At 45.6% G+C, this 24,707-nt stretch overlaps 1 protein-coding gene across 5 annotated transcripts in view; it reads right to left on the bottom strand.

Annotated features, from left to right (window-relative positions):
- GRM5 (glutamate metabotropic receptor 5) overlaps positions 1–24,707 on the bottom strand; it is a 285,519-nt gene that overhangs the window by 151,312 nt on the left and 109,500 nt on the right. For all 5 annotated transcript variants that reach the window (XM_083736139.1, XM_083736140.1, XM_083736138.1 and 2 more), the window contains exon 3: positions 7,123–7,372. In XM_083736139.1, the coding sequence (XP_083592265.1) occupies positions 7,123–7,372 (250 nt within the window). The remainder of the gene's footprint in view (positions 1–7,122; positions 7,373–24,707) is intronic.

Below are 24,707 nucleotides of genomic sequence, written 5' to 3'. Positions count from 1 at the left end.
TTTTTGGGGGGCAGGCTGTAGCCATGACATGCTATGTGCTCTGATGGTGAATTTGGGCTGACCCAATGCAAAGATCCTGAGGATCCATGTGGATCCATGGCAGCCCCAGGCAACAGTGGGTATGTGATTTGGGGGGGGGGGCAGGCTGTAGCCATGGACATGCTATGTGATCTGATGGTGAATTTGGGGTGACCCAATGCCAAAATCCTGAAAATTCCTGTGGATCCATGGTTTGTAACCATGTTTTTGCACCATTGCAGCCCCAGGCAACAGTGGGTGCATGATTTTTTTGGTGCAGGCTGTAGCCATGGACATGCTATGTGATCTGATGGTGAATTTGGGGTGACCCAATGCAAGGATCCTGAGAATCCCTGTGGATCCATGCTTTTTAACCACATTTTTGCACCATTGCAGCCCCAGGCAACAGTGGGTGCGTGATTTTTTTGGTGCAGGCTGTAGCCATGGACATGCTATGTGATCTGATGGTGAATTTGGGGTGACCCAATGCAAGGATCCTGAGAATCCCTGTGGATCCATGCTTTTTAACCACATTTTTGCACCATTGCAGCCCCAGGCAACAGTGGGTGCGTGATTTTTTTGGTGCAGGCTGTAGCCATGGACATGCTATGTGATCTGATGGTGAATTTGGGGTGATCCAATGCAAAGATCCTGAGGATCCATGCTTTGTAACCACATTTTAAGTGGGGAGAGAAGGAAAAACAAAGAAGGGACATTAGAGGGGTGTGCAGAGAAGCAGCTGGCTAAGAATGCAGGAGAGGGATTTAACAGGAGGGAGGAAAGAAAGGCAAAAGTTTCCCCCCACCCAAGCCAGCCATCTCTCTCTCTCTCTCTCTCTCTCTCTCTCTCCCTCCCTCCCTCCCTCCCTCCCTCCCCCCTCTCTCTCTCCCTCCCCCTCCCCCCTCTCTCTCTCCCTTCCCCCCTCTCTCTCCCTCTCCCCCAGCAGCACCGGAGCTTGCCTGGAGGGGAGGGGCTTTCCCTGCTCTTTGTTCCGTTTCAGCAAACACAGCAACGAAACAGAGGAGGGTGGGCAGTAAGACCCTGAGGCAGAATGCAGGAAAGCAGCCGCTTCCTCTTTTCAGGTTTCGCTTCTCCGTGCAGCGTGCAGCGCCGCGATTTGATTTTTGCATGATTTTTCGGCTCCAGGGACCACACATTCGCTCTATAACACGCACAGACATTTCCCCTTCCTTTTTAGAAGAAAAAATCTGCGTGTTATAGAAGGAAAAATATGGTATTTTTTAGTAAAAAAAACACCCTGGTCTTATACCTGGAAAAGTATGGTATTTTGTTTGCTGTCTCTCGTTGCTTCAGTTTTCTGCACACCACTTGGAGATATTTTAAATATATTAAGAGGTATAGAAATCAAATAATCAATCAATCAATCAATCAATCAATCAATTCATCCATTCCCCTTCCTTGAGTGCTTTTTTGCTGGCTGGAATGTGTCCTTGAACTGGGACCATGCCTCCTGCAAACCTGGATGGAGAAACGTGTCTTTAGAAAGGGTGCATGACTTGCATGTAGCCTTCTCTACCAAGGCAAGAGCCATATCTGTTGCTCCACCCACTGCCTGCCTCTGGCCACGCCCACCACTAGCACCTGACCCTCAAGAGGACATCTATAAGGGCAAGTGACCCTTGGGCTGAAAAGTCCCCCCCCCTCTTTCAGAGTTTGATCCTGCTTTTAGTTTGCTTTTGAGCTTGCATCACTCTCTGCTTGGATTGGTCTGCTTTCAAAAGCCTGCTTTCCATTTGAATGGCACGCTCTTCCGCATGGCTCCCTTGGCAAGGAAGAAACATCTCCAGAACTTGAGGTGCAAACAGGAATTCCATATAAAGGCATAAGGATTCCTATCTTCTTCCTTCTTGGCACAGTAAAAGCCACACATAAAATGAAGTAAGAAACATCTCAGTGACTAATAAGGTCTGGATTCCAGGATGGTGTAATTTGCTCAGCTAACGAGGAATCAAATTCATTTAGTTTGAACTCAATTAGTAACCTCCTGATTTCTCCAGCAATATGTTCATAAGGCAGCTAATTTTTTTTTTCTTTTTCAGGAACACATTCTACTTCCTGGAGCCACATCGAATGTTAACTTCCTCTTTGGCGATCGGAATAATGTGCTGGGTGACCAACACAGTTGTCTTCAGTTGGCTTATTATATTGTTAAAAATTGGTAAGGTTAAAGTTTCAGATGTCTTTTAATAAATGCTTTTAGTAAATAATCCAAACCATAAACTGGGTAAAACTCCTGCTAAAAGCACAACATACCATCAAACAAAATGTTACAATATGTTATTTAGCTCTTGATTTTTATTTTAAAAAACTCTATTTCAATTGTTCATTGCTGCAATGTTTTAATTTCTTAGTCTCTGTTTTAAAGGGTTGATTGCATGACTGTCTCCTTTGCTGTGTCTTAATTTGCTCTATTGCAATGGTGATTCTTAATTTGTTTTTACTTCACATGTCACTCAGAGGACTCCGGCAAGTGGACAGCTGATAAATTAGATTTTGTAAATATATAAGCATAGCCTTCAACATTTCACAGATGGGAGAACAAGTATCCTCTTGGAGAACCCGCTGTTCTCAAACCTAGTTTCATTGCCTATGTCCCCCTTCTTTAAACATTGGGGAAGGTTCTGCCTGTCTCCTGTTTTCACTTGGTTTGGAAAACAACAACTCCTTCTTCACCATTTAAAAAGCCAATGAGGTGCTTAATGCAATGTGTTATCAGCTTATTTTGCAGCCACGCCACACTCTGAAATAACAACTTGTGCACTTAATGTCCATGGGCAGGCATTTATGTTTATGTGCACTAGAAACAAGGGATAGACAAGCATAGGATGGTATTCAGCACTGTTTTTGTTGTTGTTTAGTCGTTTAGTCGTGTCCGACTCTCTGTGACCCCATGGACCAGAGCATGCCAGGCACTTCTGTCTTCCACTGCCTTCCACAAACTTGCCTTTGGTCAAACTCATGCTGGTAGCTTCGAGAACACTGTCCTACCATCTCGTCCTCTTTCATCCCCTTCTCCTTGTGCCCTCAATCTTTCCCAACATCAGGGCCTTTTCCAGGGAGTCTTCTCTTCTCATGAGGTGGCCAAAGTATTGGAGCTTCAGGATCTGTCCTTCCAGTGAGCACTCAGGGCTGATTTCCTTCAGAATGGATAGGTTTGATCTTCTTGCAGTCCATGGGACTCTCAAGAGTCTCCTCCAGCACAATAAATCGAAAGCATCAATTCTTCGGCGATCAGCCTTCTAGTCCTACTTAATTTTCCGCTCTTAACTTTCACATGCAACTCTACAGATGGGATTCACATGATGCTGTTTTATTGGAGCCTTCCCCCAACCTAGTGATGACCTCCAGCTGTTTTGGACGACAACTCCCATCAGCTCTAGCCAGGATGAGAGTTGTCGTCCAAAACAGCTGGAAGGTTGGGAAAAGTCTATTTTATTGTATTCTTCATTTAGAACCCTTTGATTGTGAGCCTCTTTGGGAAGATCTTTGGTTTTGAGTAATGTAATACAAATTGCATCATCATCATCATCATCATCATCATTGGCCATAGCTCAGTAATAGAACATCTGCCAAGTTCAATTCCCAGCATCTTGAGGTAGATCTGGGGAAAACCCTTCCGGAAACCCTGGAGATCAATGCCAGATTATCAAATAGTCAGAGTACGATCTGGCCTATGGGCCCCACCCCTTTTAGGGGCCCCACGACAATGGATCGAAATAATATTGATTCAGACTTGAAAGAATTTGATTTTGGAAGAGAAACCCCCATTAACTCAGAAACCGACATCATTGTGAAGGGGTCCCCAAGATTTTGACTGCCTAGGGGCCTCCACATGGTTTAATCCAGCCCTGCTAGAGATCTGCTGCCTGCCAATATAGGCAATATGGAACTGGATGGACCATTGGGCCTGACTCAATATAAGGCAGCTTCTTATGCCCCTATGCACATAGGAAGGGCCATAGCTCAGTGGTAGAGCATCTGCTTTGCATGCAGAAGGTCCCAGGTTCAATCCCAGGCATCTCCTAGTAAGACTGGGGATGTCCCATGTCTGACACCCTGGAGAGCTGCTGCCGGTGCAGTTCAGACAATACTGATCTTGATAGCATCTTCCTATATTTCTAAGGTGAAGGAGGAGTAGAAGAGGGGATGAAAGGAAGCATATCAGCGACCCTTTGAAATAGACAGTGGGATGGCCTCTTCCCTATGGGTCCTATATCTCCTGTGGGTCTCTTGGTATTGATTAATTTCTTGGTGGCGCACTAGTGATTCTCTCAGAGCCCTGAAAATGATCGCTGTGTGAAAACATCTATTCATGTATTCTTCAAGATTCACATCCCGCTCTTTGACGAGTGCTCCCCCAACGCAGCTCTTGGCATTCATAAAATGCAATTCCATTACAAAGCCACCTAACTAGAGGAATTAAAACCGTAAAAGAAATGGGCCTGTGAGAAGAGGCAGAGGAGGCTGGGAATAAAGAGGAACAGGAAGAAAAACCGAATCAGCACACACACTTTCCAACTGTTCCTATGTATCATGGACCATCCCTATAGTACTTTCCATTACAATTCTCTGGAAAACCATCAACCCCATTTTGTCCCTCTTTTTTGTCCTTGGGGAGATGGCATCTTAACATGTTGATAGTGTGAGTTGCTAGGAGCTACAGAGACAGGAAATTTAGAGCTGAAAGGGGCCACAGAGGTCATCACACTCCTTCCTTGGTGGATTAACTAAAATACAGGATACAAGCACAGCCCACCTGACAGGTGACTGTTCAGCTTCAGCTTAAGTATTTCCAGCGATGGAGTGTGCACCTCCTCCCAAGGCAATCTGTTCCACTGTCTCCCTTCTAGGAAGTAAGGAAGGGCTGTGGCTCAGTGCTAGAACATTTGCTTTGATGCAGAAGGTCCCAAATTCAGCTCTTGGCATCTCCGGGTAGGAAAAGGAGAGACTCCTCCTATCTGAGACCCCAAACAGCCACTGAGCTAGATAGACCAATAGTCTGACTCAATATAAGTCTGGTTCCTAGGCTCCTAGTTGATACCAAGACTGTTGTGGAAGTCCTTTTTCTCTCTCTTTTGAATTTGGTTTTGGGAGGTAATGCAACAACTACTGTACAAATAAAAAACAAAATGCTTTGTTCTCCCCTGGCAAATGCTCCTTGCAAGTATGCAGATTTTTACCGAATTAGGATTTGGTTGTGGATATCCATTTCAGTTTCTTTTTTCTTCCCCAGCAAGGGAAAACCAACAGTAACTATCCAGTCAAAGTTTTATTGCTCCAATATAAACAAACAGCAGCGTTCCATTACACGACCCCTTACTGATCTGCACTTCCTGTTCATTGATGGGGAGTAAGAGGCTTGAATCATTTCTCCTGCCTGAAGCAGTGGTCATAAACAGGCTGGATCTGCTCCCAGCTTCTGTATTCAGTCTAGCACTATATTACAACTCCTGAAAAACAGCTGATCCCATGTGTGGCTGTCAAGTGGGGCTGGAAAACAGCCCAGCTCGATTTCCCCAGCACTATGAAGCTAGGAGAGACTCGGTTGTCTATCAAAAGACTCAAGTATGTATATATTGAATATTGCATCGCTGTTTATTCCTGCCCCATCTTCTCCTCCAGTTGTCTCCTCTGTATAAAACTTTAGATTGTGAGCAACAGACCTGTAATTGGCCAACTCTTCAGTCATGCAAGGAAATGCTTGCCAGTACCTCCTGCTACAGGATCCCATCTTAAAGATATAAAACCAGAGGAATGGAGATGCCATAGTGTGGTGCTTGTGTGCTGGGCACCCACAGTGCGTCACCCAAGTTTGCGCCGCTGTATTAGGCCTCTGCCAACCTGTCTAGGGGGTATTCCATGCAACATCCAACATGTAGCCAGGGAGCCATAGAGCACCACAGGAGGTGATTCCCAGAGCCAACCATCTGTTCGTTCTGCATTATTAACCCTTTTCATCATCACAGTCTCTCACAGACTACCGTATCACTTAAGGAAGTGAAGCAGTTTTACCCTTCCAATTCTTATGGGCAGCCTAAGCCCAATGTACAAGGAGTGCAATATTACATCAAAATGGGCATTCAAACAGAATCTATACCCACAATTTATTTTGCGTGGGGAAGTGCCTTCCTACCTCCATCCACTATCTCGACGATTTTACCTTTTACCTTTACAACATCTTATGAAAAGCTAGCAACAATAACTTTGGACTTACTCATTTATATCACTTACATTGTTAAGACCCAACACCCTCAAAGATAGCCAATGCAGATAAATGGATTGTTCTTCATATAGCAAGACAGATATATTGGGGTTATTCACTTATATCATATACAATTTATAGGGGCACCAAGATCTATCCTCTGCAAACACGCACACCCTCACTTTACCTGAGCCAGATAGAACTTTTGCTTTACATGCTATTGTTAATCCATCCTCTTGGTAAGGGAAAACAGAAAAGAAACTCTTTTGTCAAGTACTCCTTCCAAGTCAATAAAAAAATCTGCTTTGTTAATTTCTCAGACAATGTTTGGTCAATACAAGTTTATTTTCTATCTGGATTATAATAACCAGCCAGCTCTGATTTATGCATAGGTTTGATCTTGAAAGATATAATCAAGTCTATTTAAGAAGCTCATTGTGTTTCTGCTAAATGTTATTTTAAAAACAAACAAACAAACAAACAAACAAACAAACAAACAAACAGAAAAGACCATGGTTCCCAGTTCAGCTCAAGTCATTTACATATAGTTGAATTTTTAACCCCATCTGCATATTCAGATAATTCAATGGGAACTGGATGAGTATCACAATGCAGGCAAGACCTTCATTGGATTCAATTGAAGGAGTTTGCATCTGCTTCCAACATTTCCAGAAATATTAGCTAACGCTTGCACAGCTATCTAACGCTTGCAAATGTCTGTGCAATATCCAAATCCTTGCTTTTGAATTCTGTACTATTTCACAGCTTTGCATGTTTGATTTCACCGACTGAACTTCACGCAACTCATTTGAACAGCGCAGACTAAAAATGAATTTTGCACTCCCATGAAAAAGGCAGCAATTATCTGCAGATTTACTCACCTGCCCAGCAACAGGAATTCTCCAGTAAGGCCCAAGCGCCTCATAGCCATCAGCAGCCCTCGTACTGTCATGCCCTCACAGAAGCACACCACAACTCTTGCCTTGGGCAAATGGCTTCTCAGCTTCTCCAATAGCCTATCAAAGCTCTGCTCGCCGGCGTTGCTGTAGATCTTGTAGGAATGGGCAATGCAGACCCCTTCCTTGCCTGACATGTCTTTGAAAGCTTCCATTCCACTTTCGCCATAGTTTCCTGAGAGAGAAGAAGAAGACGAAAACACACACAAAGACATTAGCAATAAGGTTCCTAAGGGGTGATAATCTAGGCAGTGCCATCATTTTATGCAACTGCAAAGAGTCAGGATCAGGCATTAAGTGTGGGGGCATGTACCCTTTGGAACTCCTTGCCACTGCCTATCTGATAAGTGCATTCTCTGTTCTTTCTGGCACCTGCTAGTGTGGTGTAGTGGTTAGGAGTGGTAGTCTCGTAATCTGGTGAACCGGGATCGCTTCCCCACTCCTCCACATGCAGTGCTGGGTGACCTTGGGCTAGTCACACTTCTCTGAAGTCTCTCAGCCCCACTCACCTCACAGAGTGTTTGTTGTGGGGGAGGAAGGGAAAGGAGAACGTTAGCCGCTTTGAGACTCCTTCGGGTAGTGATAAAGCGGGATATCAAATCCAAACCTCTTCTTCCAGCAAGCCTTCTAAATGCAGGTGTTTTTTTAATCCCCATTGAAGTCTGTATTGGATTTGATTTTATATATGTGCAAATGTGGTTTAAAACTGTGTTGTTTTAAAAAATATATTTTTATATGTGCAGTTGTTTTAGCAGTCTATATAGAATTGTTTTTTATATATTTTTATTATATTGCAAAATGCTTCGGGGTAATTTGCGGGAAGTGATTCATAAATGAAATAATAAGAAGGGTGTTATACAGCTAAGTTTTACTCAGACGCACTGAAATGAGTGAGGTTGAGTAAGTCATTTCAATGGGTACGCTCTGAGAAAAACCTAGTTGCATACCACCTAATGATATTAGCAGTGGTAGCAGTACTGATTCAGTGTGCAAGATGTGGGGACTTAAAACTGGATGAATCAGATTCCAGCCTTTCCTTTGCTGTAGATACATTTCAGAGATATTCAGGCAAAACATCTGGTTTCAGCCTCATTTTCCTTCTTAAAAACAACAACAGCAACAACCACCCCTCTCACAAAGCTGTTCTGAGGACAAAAGAAAAGGGCAATTGTGATTTTATAGCATTTCTGTTCATTTTGCAATTGGATAGGCTCCTGTGAGCTGGAACATGTACCATTATCCCAATGGGTAAAGTGCTTACATGTGTTCTCTCTGGGTCTCGCCATTCATTTCCATACATATGGCTCTATTTGCATATAGCATTGCCATGCTACGGACTAGAGGCCAGGAAGGGTGCGTCTCTGGTATCCTAATGTTGCGTGCCCAGGCGGAGAGCCCCCCCCCCCGACCCCAGGTGACACCTGGGTGGAATAATGACTCGTGACAACGTGTTATGGGATTAAAATTGGCCACAACTTTATTAAACTTTCAGATGTAGGAAGATCTTGGCTTTAAGCATTGGGCACATACCATACATCCCTGCATATTTTACATGAACTAAACCATTCCATAATCCATGGTTACACCCATCAAAACCTATTAACACTGTTGAATTTATCTTAATGCTACCTGAGTTTTTAAATGAACACAATTTTTATCCATATATTCAGTAAACATTTTCCAGTCTTCTTTAAACGCGCATTCTTCTTGTTCTCTTATTCTATATGCTAGCTGTGCATATTCCATCAGTTTAAGTTGCCATTCTTCTTTGGTTGGGACCTCACTCATTTTCCATTGCCTTCAGATGTCTTCTAAAGACTGCAAAGTTACTTATCTCCTTGGCTCAGGGGTCGCATAACTCCATACCCTCCAACATTTCGCCGATGAAAATAAGGGACGTGGGTGCCGCTGTGGGTTAAACCACAGAGCCTAGGACTTGCTGATCAGAAGGTCAGCGGTTCGAATCCCTGCAATGGGGTGAGCTCCCGTTGCTTGGTCCCTGCTCCTGCCAGTAATTCGAAAGCACGTCAAAGTGCAAGTAGATAAATAGGTACCACTCCAGCGGGAAGGTAAATGGTGTTTCCGTGCGCTGCTCTGGTTCGCCAGAAGCGGCTTAGTCATGCTGGCCACATGACCCAGAAGCTGTACGCCGGCTCTCTCGGCCAATAAAGTGAGATGAGCGCAGCAACCCCAGAGTCGGCCACAACTGGACCTAATGGTCAGGGGTCCCTTTACCTTTACCTAAGGAAAAGCGGGCTGTCCCCGGAAAATAGGGATCCTTGGAGGGTTTGGGATGGGAGCTGTGGCCCAACCACATACGGAGGGCCTCATTTTCTCCATCCTTCCACGACACTCAGCACCTACGGCCCACAGCAGGGGGAAGTGCTGTTGAATTGTTGGCCTCTGAAGTGTTGAGCTCAGTAGCCATTTCCCAAATTTCTCGGCCGCTTGAATCGTTTGGGCATCAGATGAAACACAGCTGCTGCCTCCAATGTGTGAAACAGCTTGAAGCAGAGTTGCTTTCGCAGGCAGATCGGTAAGCTGCCTCACCTAAGACGAGGGGGAAACGCTTTGGAAAGGATGAGTGCTCTTAGCGAGGTGTTATGAATTTCGGCATTGAAGAAAAAAAGAAAACGGGGTGGGACTAGCCCCCTCTCTTGCAGCGTAATTCCAGCCCTGAGAAAAAAGGAACCAAATTCGTTCAGTTGGGAATGGTATAGCTGCACATTGCAGTTTGTGTGTATGTGCTGGAGGGGCTGCAGAGGGGAAAAAAAACATGCCACAGCATTGCAATCAAGACATCTCCGTTCCCAAATACTTGTCGTATATAAGCTATGCCTAATTAACTTTTCATCTGAATAATCCCAGCGGTGGAGGAGAATTTCTGAGAGAACATGTATATTTAATTGCAATTATGTGGGAGAGAATAATAGGGAAGGGGGAATCATTGTGGAAAAATGGACTTTCATGTGTGTTGCAGATGTTTTCCCAAACAATGGGACACTAATTTCAAAAGTTTCTTGCAGCAGAGGCTGGTCCATTCTGGCAAACTCCCCACCAACATCAGTCTGCCCTCAGCCAAGCCTCAGATGCCTCAGTGGCGGACCTTGGGATCTCAAATTTCAGCGGCGCCCGGTACAGTGTCGAAATTTGGCACCCCACCTCTCTTGCTCCCTTCTTGTAGAGTTGGAAGGGACCCTGAGGATAATCTAGTCCAGGGGTAGGCAACCTAAGGCCCGGGGGCTGGATGCAGCCCAATTGCCTTCTCAATGCAGCCCGTGGATGGTCTGGGAATCAGTGTGTTTTTACATGAGTAGAAGCTGTCCTTTTATTTTAAATGTATCTCTGGGTGATTTGTGGGGCCTGCCTGGTGTTTTTTACATGAGTAGAATGTGTGCTTTTATTTAAAATGCACCTCGGGGTTATTTGTGGGGCATAGGAATTCGATAACCCCCCCCCATATATATATATATATATATATATATATATATATATATTTGCTTTCGTAGATTTTCACGGGTACAGGAATGCAGGTTTTGGTGTCCTCGGGTGTCTTCCCGTGTAAAAGTTGGGGTGTCTAGGCGACGTTTCGACGAGGTCTCACTCGTCATCTTCAGGCTGGTGCTTTCGGCTTCTTGTTACTGGAACAGAGCGGGATCTCAATGTTTGAGTTCCTATAAATACTGTAGAGGGGGTGTGGTGTCTAGCCTCCAATGTTCTGGGCAGAGAGGAAGTTCCCAGGCTAGTGTGCCTTTTCTTCTTTTGTTCCTTAATTACTTGAGAGATACCTTGAGTGATTTCTTGAGTGATATCCTGAGTACCACTTAGGTGGGTCATTAGGTGTGGATTAGTTGCTAAAGTCTTTGTGTCTTGACCTCTTGAACTTTGTGAAGAGTTTTCCTGAGAAGATGGCTGTATTGCACTTAGTTGTGCTTTGGCTTGGCTTCGTGTATAGGGGCGAGCTGTGGTTTTGTGGCTTGTGTCAGCCAGATCTGTGTAGGGATTGCAGGGGGGTGCAGCATCCGGAGGTGCCACCATGGATTGGCTACTGGATGGTGTCAGTAATTCATCTGTGGAGAGGGTCTGGGTTTGGGTCTGGTGTGGTTGATTGGTGTTGGCGTTCTGTGTGCCTCTGGATCTGGTGTCAGTTTTTGTGGGGAGGGCTAATTATTCTCTTGTGGTGATGTTCCGTGTTAAAGAGCAATTTGGAATCTGCAAAATTAATTTCGTGTCTTTAACACGGAACATCACCACAAGAGAATAATCATGGAAGCCATCGAGATAGAGAAACACCCTCACAACATGAACAAGCGTGACGACACATCCCGCTTGCCAGACATCTGGAAATTAGCCCTCCCCACAAAAACTGACACCAGATCCAGAGGCACACAGAACGCCAACACCAATCAACCACACCAGACCCAAACCCAGACCCTCTCCACAGATGAATTACTGACACCATCCAGTAGCCAATCCATGGTGGCACCTCCGGATGCTGCACCCCCCTGCAATCCCTACACAGATCTGGCTGACACAAGCCACAAAACCACAGCTCGCCCCTATACACGAAGCCAAGCCAAAGCACAACTAAGTGCAATACAGCCATCTTCTCAGGAAAACTCTTCACAAAGTTCAAGAGGTCAAGACACAAAGACTTTAGCAACTAATCCACACCTAATGACCCACCTAAGTGGTACTCAGGATATCACTCAAGAAATCACTCAAGGTATCTCTCAAGTAATTAAGGAACAAAAGAAGAAAAGGCACACTAGCCTGGGAACTTCCTCTCTGCCCAGAACATTGGAGGCTAGACACCACACCCCCTCTACAGTATTTATAGGAACTCAAACATTGAGATCCCGCTCTGTTCCAGTAACAAGAAGCCGAAAGCACCAGCCTGAAGATGACGAGTGAGACCTCGTCGAAACGTCGCCTAGACACCCCAACTTTTACACGGGAAGACACCCGAGGACACCAAAACCTGCATTCCTGTACCCGTGAAAATCTACGAAAGCAAATATATATATATATATATATATATAGTCCAGAGAACCACATGGTCTGAGGGATGGTGGACCGGCCCACGGCTGAAAAAGGTTGCTGGCCCCTGATCTAGTCCAACCCCCTGCAATGCAAAAATGCAGTTGTCCCATATGGGGATTGAACCTGCAACCTTGGCATTATCAGCACCATCGTCTATCCAACTGAGCTATAGTTGTGGCATCCCTAAATCAGCCTCTAAACTGCCCTAAATCAGCCTCTGCCTGTCTGCCTTCTTATACTACCTGTCAGTTCCCTCTGCAGTTCCATTGTTGCCTTTGTAGAACTTGACAGAGAGGAGGATTGGGATACAACTAGAATTTGTTGTCTCTGCCTCTCATTGGGTCCAGCCAATCTTTTAGGTGACATTGCCCTGCTGTTGGTCTTTCTGCCTCCTGCCCTACCAGTTTCAATGGGCACCGGCTACTGGCAAAGTCACTTCAATAATGCAGACCAGAGAGTCCAGAAGGAAAATAAATTCCCAACAACACTTTATGGAGGAAACTGGACAAAATAAGTGCATAACTAGAGGGAGAAAGGAACAGGGAGGTTTTGTTTTTTCTTACTTCGGGCCTTGTACATAGCAGGTAAACAGCCAAACAAACAGACAGAGGAAAAATTCACTCAGTGGATGGAACACATAGGCACAGAAGAGCCTCCAGCTTGAGTTACGTTTGCCAAATTGCCTGCAAGCCCAGGGGCTTTTTGGAATTCCAAACAGGGAGAATGGAGGTCAGTAATATATAGGGTGAGAGGGGTAGGAAAGAAAGAGATCTGCACCCATTTATCTGCAGGCAGTAGCACTACTGTGCTATTCTGTTGTGAAATTTTCTTTTTGTAAGTGGCCTTGAGTGCTATTTCAGGAGGAAGTTGGGGACAGATATCCAAAACAAATAAGCAAGCAAGCAAATAAACAAACTGTAACCCACCCACCCACCTAAACCCCTTCAATTTGTTCATGTCACGAAGCACTGCAGAGCAAGTCAACACCAATAGCGAAAGAAGTGCAATAGGACCTGAAGGAATGGTGATGGCAGGAAAGAGATTTTCTGCCGGTATACATTTTTTCTCCATCTGCTGAAATGGGGGGAAAGGAACCAGCAAACGCAATGACATTTAGACAGGTTTCTCTTTTGCATATCACTCGTTTCAACAAGAAGCAACTGCCTTTTCACCTACTGAAAAAGCTCTTCCAAATCTGTTAGCCTAACATGAACTGGATCAGCTCTAAAAACTTAAGAAGATTTATGGAGAGAGAGAAAAAAAGAGAGAGAGAGGAAGAGAGAAAGAACAGATTGTGTGCTTCCCCACCCCCTCTCTCCCCGTGATGAAATTTAATACAATCTGGCATATTACAAAGTGCCCAGAATTCCCATTTTAACAGATTCTGTACCCGTCACCTTTTGTAGTTTCCAGCAACTACTCCCCAGTGGGGAAGAGGGGAGGGAATGAAGTGATCAAAACAATACTGTGTTCCATTACTTTATCCAAATGGTTAAAACGTGCAATTCCAGCCAGAAGATGTTGGTAGTTTTGAGTGGTTCGGGATTAAATGGTTTCTGCTTGGGAGACTTCAAGCAGCTCCCCAGAGGCTTGTTCAGCACTGAAATTCAGTATTCGATTTACTAGACTCGTGGGCCAGTAGCCTTGAGAATGGGCAACTGGAGCAGCAATTCCTCGTTCCCACTTGGACCATTCATTGGATAAAAATATGGGACAGTAGATAACTCAGAATGAATCCTAATGTTGTGTTCTGTTAGGGAAGAACCAAGTGTCTCCTAGTTGACCTTTTCCAGTGTTCCCATTTCATCAGAAACAGCTGCTGCTCTGTCATTCGTGTCCCTAGCCTAGAGGTTGCAAAAGTGGCACTTGCAAAGGTGTTTCCAGGAACCTGTCCCAGACAGTCAGCTTGAAATAAGTATTGCAGCCTTTGTGGTATGTGGTGCAAGAATTTCTCTGGTTTGCCAATGTGTCCACTGGTTGAAAAAGTTAGGCCTCCCCTGCCTTAGCCCCATCCATGCTATAACTGAAAACACTGTGGTGCCGCTTTAAACAGCCATGGCTTCCCCCAAGGAATTATGGGAGCTGTAGTTTGCTAAAGGTGATGAGAGTTGTTAGGAGACCTGTTTTCCCTTTGCAGAGCTGCACTAGGAAGAGGTTGGGTATTGTTTTATTTTTTAAAAACCCCTTCTTTCCTCTACCTCACCCCAACTGCATGTTTAATAATGTTTCAAACCTTGTTTAAGCATGCCGTTGGGAGGACAGAGAATCAGGACAGCCTCTCTCCACTCTTCTGTGGGGGCTGTGCAAGGCCCCCAGTCCAATTCAGGGCCTGGACTGGGGTAGGCCAGGGTTAGGGGTGGGAGACATTACAGCCTTACTGTTATGTACTGAAGTTCTCACCCTGGGCCAGCAAGGGGATACTGTAGATAGTTATGCAAATGAAGGATCGAAAGTGACGTTCAGTGATTGGATAGTTTTAGAAAGTTGTTACAGTAACGTTGTACTGGAGCTCTATATAAGCAGGCTGACTGAACCCTTCAGTTCAGTTCTGTCCTGGCCTGTGAATAAACAAGAGCTGTTTTGAAGAATCGCTGTGTCGTCTGATATGTTCACCCACAACTTAACACTTACATCGATCACATAGTTTTCATCATATGCTGAAGCTGAACAACTATATTCAGGCCTTTGAAAATATGAATTTCTGTATCCTTCTGAATTGTTTAAACTTATTTTTGTGGAGTTAACGCTCCGCTTGGGCTGAGGCACACCCCGGCCCCGGCATGCAACAGTGTGCCAAGGAGCCTGGCGCCCACACTCCCTGAACTTCTGCCTCTTGGTTAGCAAACAGGGTTTTCCCCCTGACCGTTTGTCCTCTCACAAATTTGGTTACTAGACATAACACTTGGCTGGAGCATGACCGGGGACGCAGATGTAATCAAGTATCAGAAAACATTTTAGGGAAACACCTGTATTCGCTAATGCTGGAAATGTGCTTAGATGGAAATACGTCATGTTCAGAGTGGTTTCACTACTGTTTCCAGTTGTTGACTTCTGCTAATAAAAGGAGCCTCTGTGGAACTAGCCGGCAGCTTTCTTGGAGCATGCTTGCCAGTGTGCTTCTGCACAGCTCACCTGCATCCAACCTCCTGTCGTCTCCATTATTCCTACAGATTTTAATACTGTCTTTTTATACCATTGCAACTTGCACTGGGGCCTTGTGGTAAAGAGCAAGTAAGAAATTCAAAATCACCATCAACAACAAGACTATCACTGTCGTCATCCTTGCAGTGCACAATGCACAGCAGCTGTTGAGGAAAGGTTGAAATGCGGATAGCATCTTGTAAGGATCTTTGTGTTTTTCTCTTAGGTCTTCAATCCAAAGAGAACACAGAGCTTTCTCCCCACATTCCAAGACAAGGCACAAGGCAGTGAGAAACCACAAACTAGGCTCAGTTCGACTGCATCTTAGGTTTTGCCTAGTCTTCCTGCACATGGGTTGACTGAACCTAAGCCAGGCTAAAGCAAACCCCAGAGATTAGGTTTTGACATCAAAGCAAGCCACCAAAACCACCTTCTTAAAAAACAAGTTGCCTTATACTGAGTCAGACCACTGGTGCATGTAGCTGAATATTGTCTAATAATACTACTGCTACTAATCATTCATTATTTATACCCTGCCCATCTGGCTGGGTTTCCCCAGCCACGCTGGGCGTCTCCCAGCAGAATATTAATAATAATAAAAAAGAGATAAAACAAATCATTCAAAACTTCCCTAAGCAGGGCTGCCTTCAGATGTCTTCTAAAAGTCAGGTAGTTTATTTCCTTGACATCTGATGGGAGGGCGTTCCACAGGGAGGGCGCCACTACCGAGAAGACCCTCTACTTGGTTCCCTGTAACCTCACTTCTCACAGTGGGGGAACCGCCAGAAGGCCCTTGGAGCTGGACCTCAGTGTCCGGGCTGAACAATGGGGGTGGAGATGCTCCTTCAGGTATGCTGGGCCGAGGCAATGGCCCTCCAGGGTTTCAGGTAGGGAGCCTTTGCCAGACCTACCTGTTGATGCTGGGGATTGAACCTGGACCTTCTATATGTAAGCAAACGATCTAGCACTGATCTATGGCCATTTTCCAAAGGAAGATCTGCTATGGGTAGCAATGTGTGTATCAACTAAAAGAGAATCTTGATGCCTTCTTAGGTATGGTTCCATCAAGGCTGGGTTTTTACAGGTTTTGACTAATGCATATGAAGCTGCCAAATGCCATTGGTTCATCTAGCTCATTATCACCTACACTGACTTGTCAGCAGATCCCTGTGGTTTTAAAGAGGGGTTGCTCCCAGCCCAACCTTGGGATGCCAGGAATTGAAACTGTGACCTTCCTCATGCACAGCAGACGGTCTACCGCTGAGCTCCAGCCCTTCTCACCCAAGTGAGCCAAACACAACAACTTTTGTTTCCATCGGGTTACATGAGGCTAACTAGATCATAAAGAAAGCCGGCAGAATGAAATAGTAAGCCCTGCATCTCTTATACTCAGAAGCTTCTTGGTGGGAGATGACACAAATTGTTTTCATATTTCACTTTGTGTGTGTGTGCGCGATCCGTGAACTCAAAATTGCCGTCAGGCGTCTGGCTGGTTTTAAAATTAATAATGTAGCCATTGTGAGCCAAAACCCAGTCCTTAAAAGACTATAACATGGATATAAAAATGGAGGAACAAAACAAGAAAAGTGTTAACTGGAGCTGAAGAGGTAGACATTCTATCACTTATTTGATCAATGCTAATCCTATTGGACATTGAGGATTTTGTCCCCCTTCCGAGCCTGGGAAATGAATTTTGTTTTTATAGACGAGAAACAGCAGAACATACAACTCCTGTAAGCCTAGGTAAGCTGAATAAAGGAACCTTTCCAGGGTATCAGCACAGCATGGCTAAAATTTGCAACCTTTCCCATCGCTTCATTAACATTCATTGGCCCAACGGGAGCAGATACAACACAATGGCTTGCCTGCCCGTGCAAAGACTGGCATTCTGAGCAAGCATTTCAAGCTCACATTGGTTTGGTTTAGGCTAGTTTCCCATTAGGCATGATCAGACTGGGGACAGGCTGTGCTGGGCCCAGGGGTAACTCAAGAACCATGGTCCAGGTATGGTCCAGAATTCTAAGGTTCCACTAGGAGTCAGTCTGACTGGGTCAAAGCAGGAAACCAGGCAAGGACAGGGGCAGGATCTGGCATACAGCAATGTTGCTCCCACAACCTGGGGCAGGGTCCTTTTATCTTTGTCGGGGTAGCAGCCGGTCCTGATCCCCCGGTGACTCACCTCCCTGTCTCGCCCGAAGGCCAGCACTCCTCCTGCGAGTACTCAGGTCTCTCCTTCTCTCAGACCTGAGTCTCCGCAGCTCGGGAGATGTCGGTGGGTTACTAGACCCAGAGGCCGCCTCAGCCTCCCCTGACCCAACTGGTAGTGGAGCAGCTGTAAGTGATGGCCCAGCTGAAGGCAACGAGGTAATCCCCGCATCTGGAGCCAGAGCAGGCTCAGGCCCCTGACTCGGCCCAGCTGGTGTTTGTTGCAGGGGGAACCTGTGCAGACTGGGACTCTTCAGGATCAGGCCCCAGACTTGGTTCAGATGATGCCTGAGGCAAAGGATCTGGTGCAGACCGAGACTCCTCTGGTCCCGAATCTGAGCCCGAGTCCCAGGCCATCACACAGGCGGGCTCATCCCTCATTGTGAACCAGAGATTGGGAATCTGTAGTTCTCCAGATGTTGCTGTACTACAACTTCCATCATCCTCGATCATCCTTGGCCCATCTAGTCCAACAACCTGTTCTCAAATTTGTCAACCAGATGCCCATGAGAAACTCACAAGCAGGATGTGAACACAAGAGCAATTCTCCCCTCCTGTGGTTTCCAGCAACTAGTATGGAGAAGCATTGCTGTCTGCATACCTATTGCAAACCATCCTGCCTGGTATTTTACCATTGTTGCCAAACCCACAGTAAATTAGAAACTTCCCTTGCACATGAACAGGTGTGCCAACTTGAATAAAATGGGGGGGCAGGTGAGACCCACCCTGCATAGTTGATCACATGATGTGTGCACACACATGATTTGAATGGCAATACCCATAAGCTTGGGGGGCAGCCCCCTGAAATATTTAGGGGGGGCTGAAGACCCCTCAGCCCCTAGGAGTTGGCTCCTATGCATGTGAAGACAGGCTCTGGGAGACTGAGTGGATGAGACCAATAGTGGATCCAAAGGTCAAGAAGTCGGGTTCTGCACTTGTTGTAGAGGGAAGTGAGGGGAAGATGGGGAAGTAGTCCACCTAGGAGAAAGAAAACTCTGATCTGAAGCCTCTGCTGCCTTGCAGGATATGTTCAGGATAAAGCCATTACCGACTCAGAGGAGATGGGGTTGCGGGCTATCTCCTCCTACACACGCGCGGGGGCTGGCCTTTGCCCCCGCGCGAGCAGGGAATCCCTGGGCGTGTCACCGAGCCGGCCCGCCAATCAGCGGGCCGGGGAGGTGGGGCCTGAGCCTACTTAAGGCCAGGCACGCCTGGAGACTGCCCTCTTTCCACCTGGGCAGCTCAGAGGTCTTTTCCCGCCCCACCCACCCTTTAGGCTTAGCTAGCTATGACCTTGCTATGGACTTCGGTTGGTCGCCGCAAGGGGCCTGGTAGGAATTTTTCCAACTTGGTGCACTTCAATCCTTTTGGTTTTTTCACCTACCTCGTAGCAAACGTCACAACTTCCGCGGTATTGGCGCTTAGGCATTGGCAGGGGGAATTGATATGCAAATGAAAGGGGGGAAGGAAGCGCCATCACCTTCCCCCAATGAAAGGGGTAGTCCGGTAGAGGACTCGGGGGGGCATTGCCTTGTCCGAAACCTAGGGAGGTAAGGGCCTCCGGCACGCCCCCAAGCGGTGACACCCGTGGGATCCTAGTTGGCGTACTTCAACAGGACCCCCATAGTTTGTGGACAACCCTTCCCGGTCTCCATGCCGGGTAGTCGTTAGGAGCCAATGCCTAAAGCCAATACCTTTCAATTCTGTAATCAATAAAGTTGTGGCCTTTTCATGCCCATTAACCTAAAATACTGTGTCCTGTGTCTTCATTTCACGTGGGGCAGGAGACTCGACACGCAAATGTGACTCATTGAAACAGCTATTTATGCCTCAGTACAGTGGTACCTCAGGTTACAGAAGCTTCAGGTTACAGACACCGCTAATCCAGAAATAGTACCTCGGGTTAAGAACTTTGCTTCAGGATGAGAACAGAAATCGTGCAGTGGTGGCAAGGTGGCAGCAGGAGGCCCCATTAGCTAAAGTGGTGCTTCAGGTTGAGAACAGTTTCAGGTTAAGAATGGACCTCTGGAACGAATTAAGTTCTTAACCCGAGGTACCACTGTATTTGATTGACCCTCATCAATGACAAGGTCATTCTCAAGCTTGAACTGAGACCTCTTTCATGTCTCAAGACAATATCCCCCAGTCTATTTTGTTTCCCAGCAGGGGCAGGGAACTCTGGCCCAGTACAAAACTCACATATAAAAACTGTGAGGGATTTTGAAGTTCTGGAGCAGTGACAGATCTTGGCATCTCAAATTTCAGTCAACATTCATCACTCCCTCACCTCTCACCTTTGACTAAACATCATAGTTGCAGATCCCATGTGGCTCTCCCCAAGGCTCCGAACTGCTCACATTCCCCTAAACTCTCCTCTGTTTCGTGCTTCATGGTCTGAGATTATATCTTTTCCTTGTCATTGCCCTAGAGTTGTGAGTGCCCATGCTTTGGGCACAGACAACAACAAGGTCCCTGCAAAATCAGCACCGGCCTCTGAAATTGGCCAAAAATGTTCTAATGAGATTGAGGGTTGACCTGGATGATGGCAAGATCCCCTCCAACTCATTGATTCTATAGTTGTAAAGTTGTGTTGGGGGATAGAAGAGCTAACTAAGTAGTCAAACCTGACAAAATGGTTTGGCATTGTTATGTAAGGAAATAAAAATGGATCATGCCAAAGAACCATCTAATCCAGCACTATATTCACAACCAAATGCCCACAGGGAGCCCACAAGCAAAATCTGACCTCAGTGGAAAGGTAATCACGACACCGACCAACCCTGTATACCACCCATGAGAATATCACCAAAATGAGCTCTGATAATTTACAAGTGCCTTTTCTTTTCTTGTTAATTAATGGAGGAGGGTTGGGGAAAACACTGGGTAAATTTTCAGCACATCGCCAGTTGCAACACCCTTACCCAGATGGTCACCGCACCTCAAGCCATCCTTAAAGCCAGGCAGACCTGCTCAATTATTCACAGCAAGGAAAGCTGTTGCCAAATTGAATAACGTTGGCTAGCCATTTTGCAAATTAGCTACTTGGTGGCAGAAATGTGATTATTTACAGCTCTTTTCATTATTTGAAAAATACCCCCAAACCTTCTCGACTCCGTGTTTTCCAAAGGCACATCAGATCGCAGCCTCTCCTCTTAATTGTCTGGAGAAAATGCAAGTCACATTTCTCCCATTTAATGGGCACTTTCTGAGCTAAGCTGGATCTGATTACTCTTCTGATCCGAACAGTTATCAGAGCAGACAGAGCAGTGAGGTCTCAGCTGAACTGCCACACACCCAAAGTGACAATTGGATGTCAAGACTTGAATTTGTCAGTAGCCGGCAGCAGGGTGAGTCGGAAGGTTTCTGAAGGGGATAATATGGGGGGGGGGGTGAGTGGAGGACATTAGCGGCACTTCAGAAAGAAAGCAGTGCTTTCATTCTCTGTTCTGTAGAGACTTCTGTGCATGATCATTACGGAAGCAGACAGATCTCCTAATTTGCGTTACACCTCAAACTTGGACTCAGGGGCTTGGCCCTTATTTAATTATGTGTTTGGTGACTCAGAGCAATGAGGATCAGCAGGCCAAACGTCACAAGCAGAGTCCCCAAAGAGTTGGCCTTGTGTCTGCAACTTGATCCAACAGTGCCGGGCAGGAAGTTTCACACACCGGCATTGCAACTCTGGTACACATTTTCAGAGTTTGCAAAATGGAAACAGAATGCATCGGAGGCATATTAAGATCCGAAACTGTGTGTGTCATGGTCTTCCTCCTGAAGCATGGACAGAAGCACAACAATGAGTCATGGCTGCATACCACATGCGCAACTGGCTCGATTGAACACCATGTTCCCAAGAGCTCAGTAGATCCAAATCATTGCTGTCTGTTACATGTTATCAGCATATTATTGTATTCCCTATCCGAAAGTGAAGGCGACTATGTAGATATGAATGACAGTTGCATATCACCTGTGAAGTTGGCTCAATTGTGCAAGATGTTCCTCATTCAAAAGTACGGCATCCGCGTCACCAGGAGATTGTAACCACAGAGATAAGGAAAGAAGAGTCATTCCGTTGTCTGGAGAGGTCACTTCCTGGTTTGCATGGAGAAGCCATTTCAACCAGTGACAAAAGCATGCAGCTTTACTGAGGCAGCTCTGGGTGTCAGGATTTTGCACTCCTAACCATTTTGTACCTGGGGCAACTGCCCCTGTGCCCCCTATGCTATGCAAAATTGAGAAGATCCATAATTGAGAAGATCCATTTTGGAGTGCCAAATTTTGGGCTCACTCAGGGTGCCATATTACCAAAGATTACCACAGTACACCCCTGATGCCACCTCCACATAGGAACAGAAAAATAGCCCTGATGGATAAGGTCAAAGGCCCATCTAATTCCACACTGTTCTCTCACAGTAGACAAGCAGATGTCTATGGGAAGCTGACAACAAGGACCTGATTGCAACATCACTCTCCCCATTTGCAGTTCCCAGCAGTGGGAGTTTGAAGACATCCAGGAGAAGGATTGGAAAATGTCAATTGTGAGGGGAAATGCATTTGGAAATGCAGATTTAGAGAAAATGTGCTCAGAATAATAATTAAAGTTTCGTGTAGATTTGCAAATAATAGTAATAATAATTTATTATTTATACCCCACCCATCTGGCTGGGCTTCCCCAGCCATTCTGGGCAGCTTCCAACCAAATATTAAAATATAGTAATGCATCAAACATTAAAAGCTTCCCTAAAGAGGGCTGCCTTCAGATGTCTTCTAAAAGTCTGGTAGTTGTTGTTCTCTTTGACATCTGGTGGGAGGGCGTTCAACAGGGCGGATGCCACTACCGAGAAGGCCTTCTGCCTGGTTCCCTGTAACTTGGCTTCTCGCAGTGAGGGAACCACCAGAATAATAATCATCATCATAAGCATAATAATAATAATAATAATAATAATAATAATAATAATAATAATAGAAATTGCAAACTGATGTGGAAATGGGACATGACAGATTTATGGGTGAACACATATGGAAGTGACATGGTCCAAAAATAGAAGAATTTGCCCATTCCCAGCTCCCATCACAGCCTATATTTGACCAGCTTCCTCTTATGTTTCTGTCACGCCTCTGATTCCACAAAAAGCGTCTCCTCCAAGGAAAATCCTCTTTAGCAAAGTTGCCGTGTGCAACTGCGAAGTCACGCACAACCAACTGCATTATCCACTTATCATGTATTTCACTTCGCATTACATTTGAAGGTGACAACATGTCGCCACAACAGCTTTGACATTTTGGGCATGGCAGGCTAATGGCTGCTCCAGGCCCCTCCATCTCTCTCTCCAGGGCACACTGGACCAGATCAAGCCCACATGCGACCGCTTTTGTTCTGTGCGCCGGTTAAGGATCCTGCGACTAATGCACTGCAACAGACGAGGGCAGATTTATTGTACGGATTGCCCGCCTCTCCGTGTAGCTGAGAAGCCTGGGAGGAATAGGACTGGGGAAAATGTTTACAGTTGGCAGAGCTTGGAAATGCTTTTACCCACTGGCACATGAAAACAAGCGCAGAGATTCGGTGCAGTGTGTGTGTATATAAAGCTTAGGGGACAAATTCCAACACAGTAGTTGAGCTAGTCTGTAGGAGTTATGATACCTGTGACAGGGAGATGACACTTCACAGTGTGAGTGTCTCGGAGGAGGAGGGAAGCAGCTGACAAGTTGTGCTGCGGAGCAGGAGACATCAATAGACATTAGGACCCAGAGGGAGCTGACAGAGCAAGATGCCGTGACAACATGGACCGAGAAGAATTTAATGCCGCCCGCATTTTAAAGCAAGCCTTTTTGACCTAACTGACCTCATTCACACCTCCTAGACTAACACACAGATTGGAATGTGATTTGCACTTTGGTTTTTGCCCTTGTCTAATTCTTTTTCTATATAGTTCTAGGTTCAATAACACACCAACATGCATTTGTGTGTGTGTGTGTGTGTGTGTGTGTGTGTGTGTATGTGTAAAGGTGCCAAAACTCACCAGGAATGCCTCCCTTGTTCTCTTAGAATGGCAATGATGCCTTCCTGAGAGGTGCTGGAACTGAGTTCTGGTGAGCTCTGGCTGAAAAAAGCCCCGTATTGTGTGTCTGTGTGTGTCACACACACACATACACACACGACTATTATTATTACATGTTTATGTTTTATATTTATGTTATCATTTTCCTTTTCATTTTGTGAATGAATGTAACAGAGTACGTGTTGACAGTGGGATATACAGTGGTACCTCAGGTTAAGAATTTAATTCATTCTGGAGGTCTGTTCTTAACCTGAAACTGTTCTTAACTTGAGGTACCACTTTAGCTAATGGGGCCTCCCGCTGCTGCCACATGATTTCTGTTCTCATCCTGAAGCAAAGTTCTTAACCTGAGATACTGTTTCTGGGTTAGTGGAGTCTGTAACCTGAAGCGTATGTAACCCGAGGTACCTTTTTTTTTAAAAAAACAACCCTATTTTTTTAAAAAAAGAAAAAAACCCTTTATGTGTATGTGTCTGTGTCTGTGTGTACATATATATACACACGCGCGCGCATACACACACACACACACACACACACACACACACACACAGTATATGGATTAAGTTCATTTAGAAAAGCCCTGTATATATATGAAGTTTATTTAGAAATATGTATATTGAGATTCCATGTGAGTTATCTATTCAGTATTTTATGTTAATGTTCCTATAACTGTATGATTCTAAAGTTCTGTGACGCTTTAATGAATTTCCTCTGTACTGTTTTGGTATATTTTGTGTTGGCAGGTTATAAATTGTCAGATATGCACTTCCGGAGGTGGCGCGAACGGCAATGGCGGTCCTCCTCGCGCTGTGAGGAGGAAGCTCCGCAGAAACGGGTCGTCCGCTACGGCGAAGCGGAGACCCGCACCGAAAAACCACAGGTAGCAAGAGCCTGTGGCCGTGGGACTCGGCGGGCGCCAGAGAAGGGACCCCGTAAGGAGCCTCTGATCGTGGAGGGGGTCGCGGCGCTGTGAGTCAATCGCTATTCCTGCGGAGTGAAGCCGCACAGCCGCTGTCGGTGAGCGCTGACCTTTTTTCCTGTAAATATTGGATACTGAAA

Source organism: Podarcis gaigeae (assembly GCF_964106915.1).
Source record: "Podarcis gaigeae genome assembly, chromosome: 4".
NCBI lineage: Eukaryota > Metazoa > Chordata > Lepidosauria > Squamata > Lacertidae > Podarcis > Podarcis gaigeae.
The sequence above is the reverse complement of the archived record's forward strand: the minus strand, read 5'-3'. Positions and strand labels throughout refer to the sequence as shown.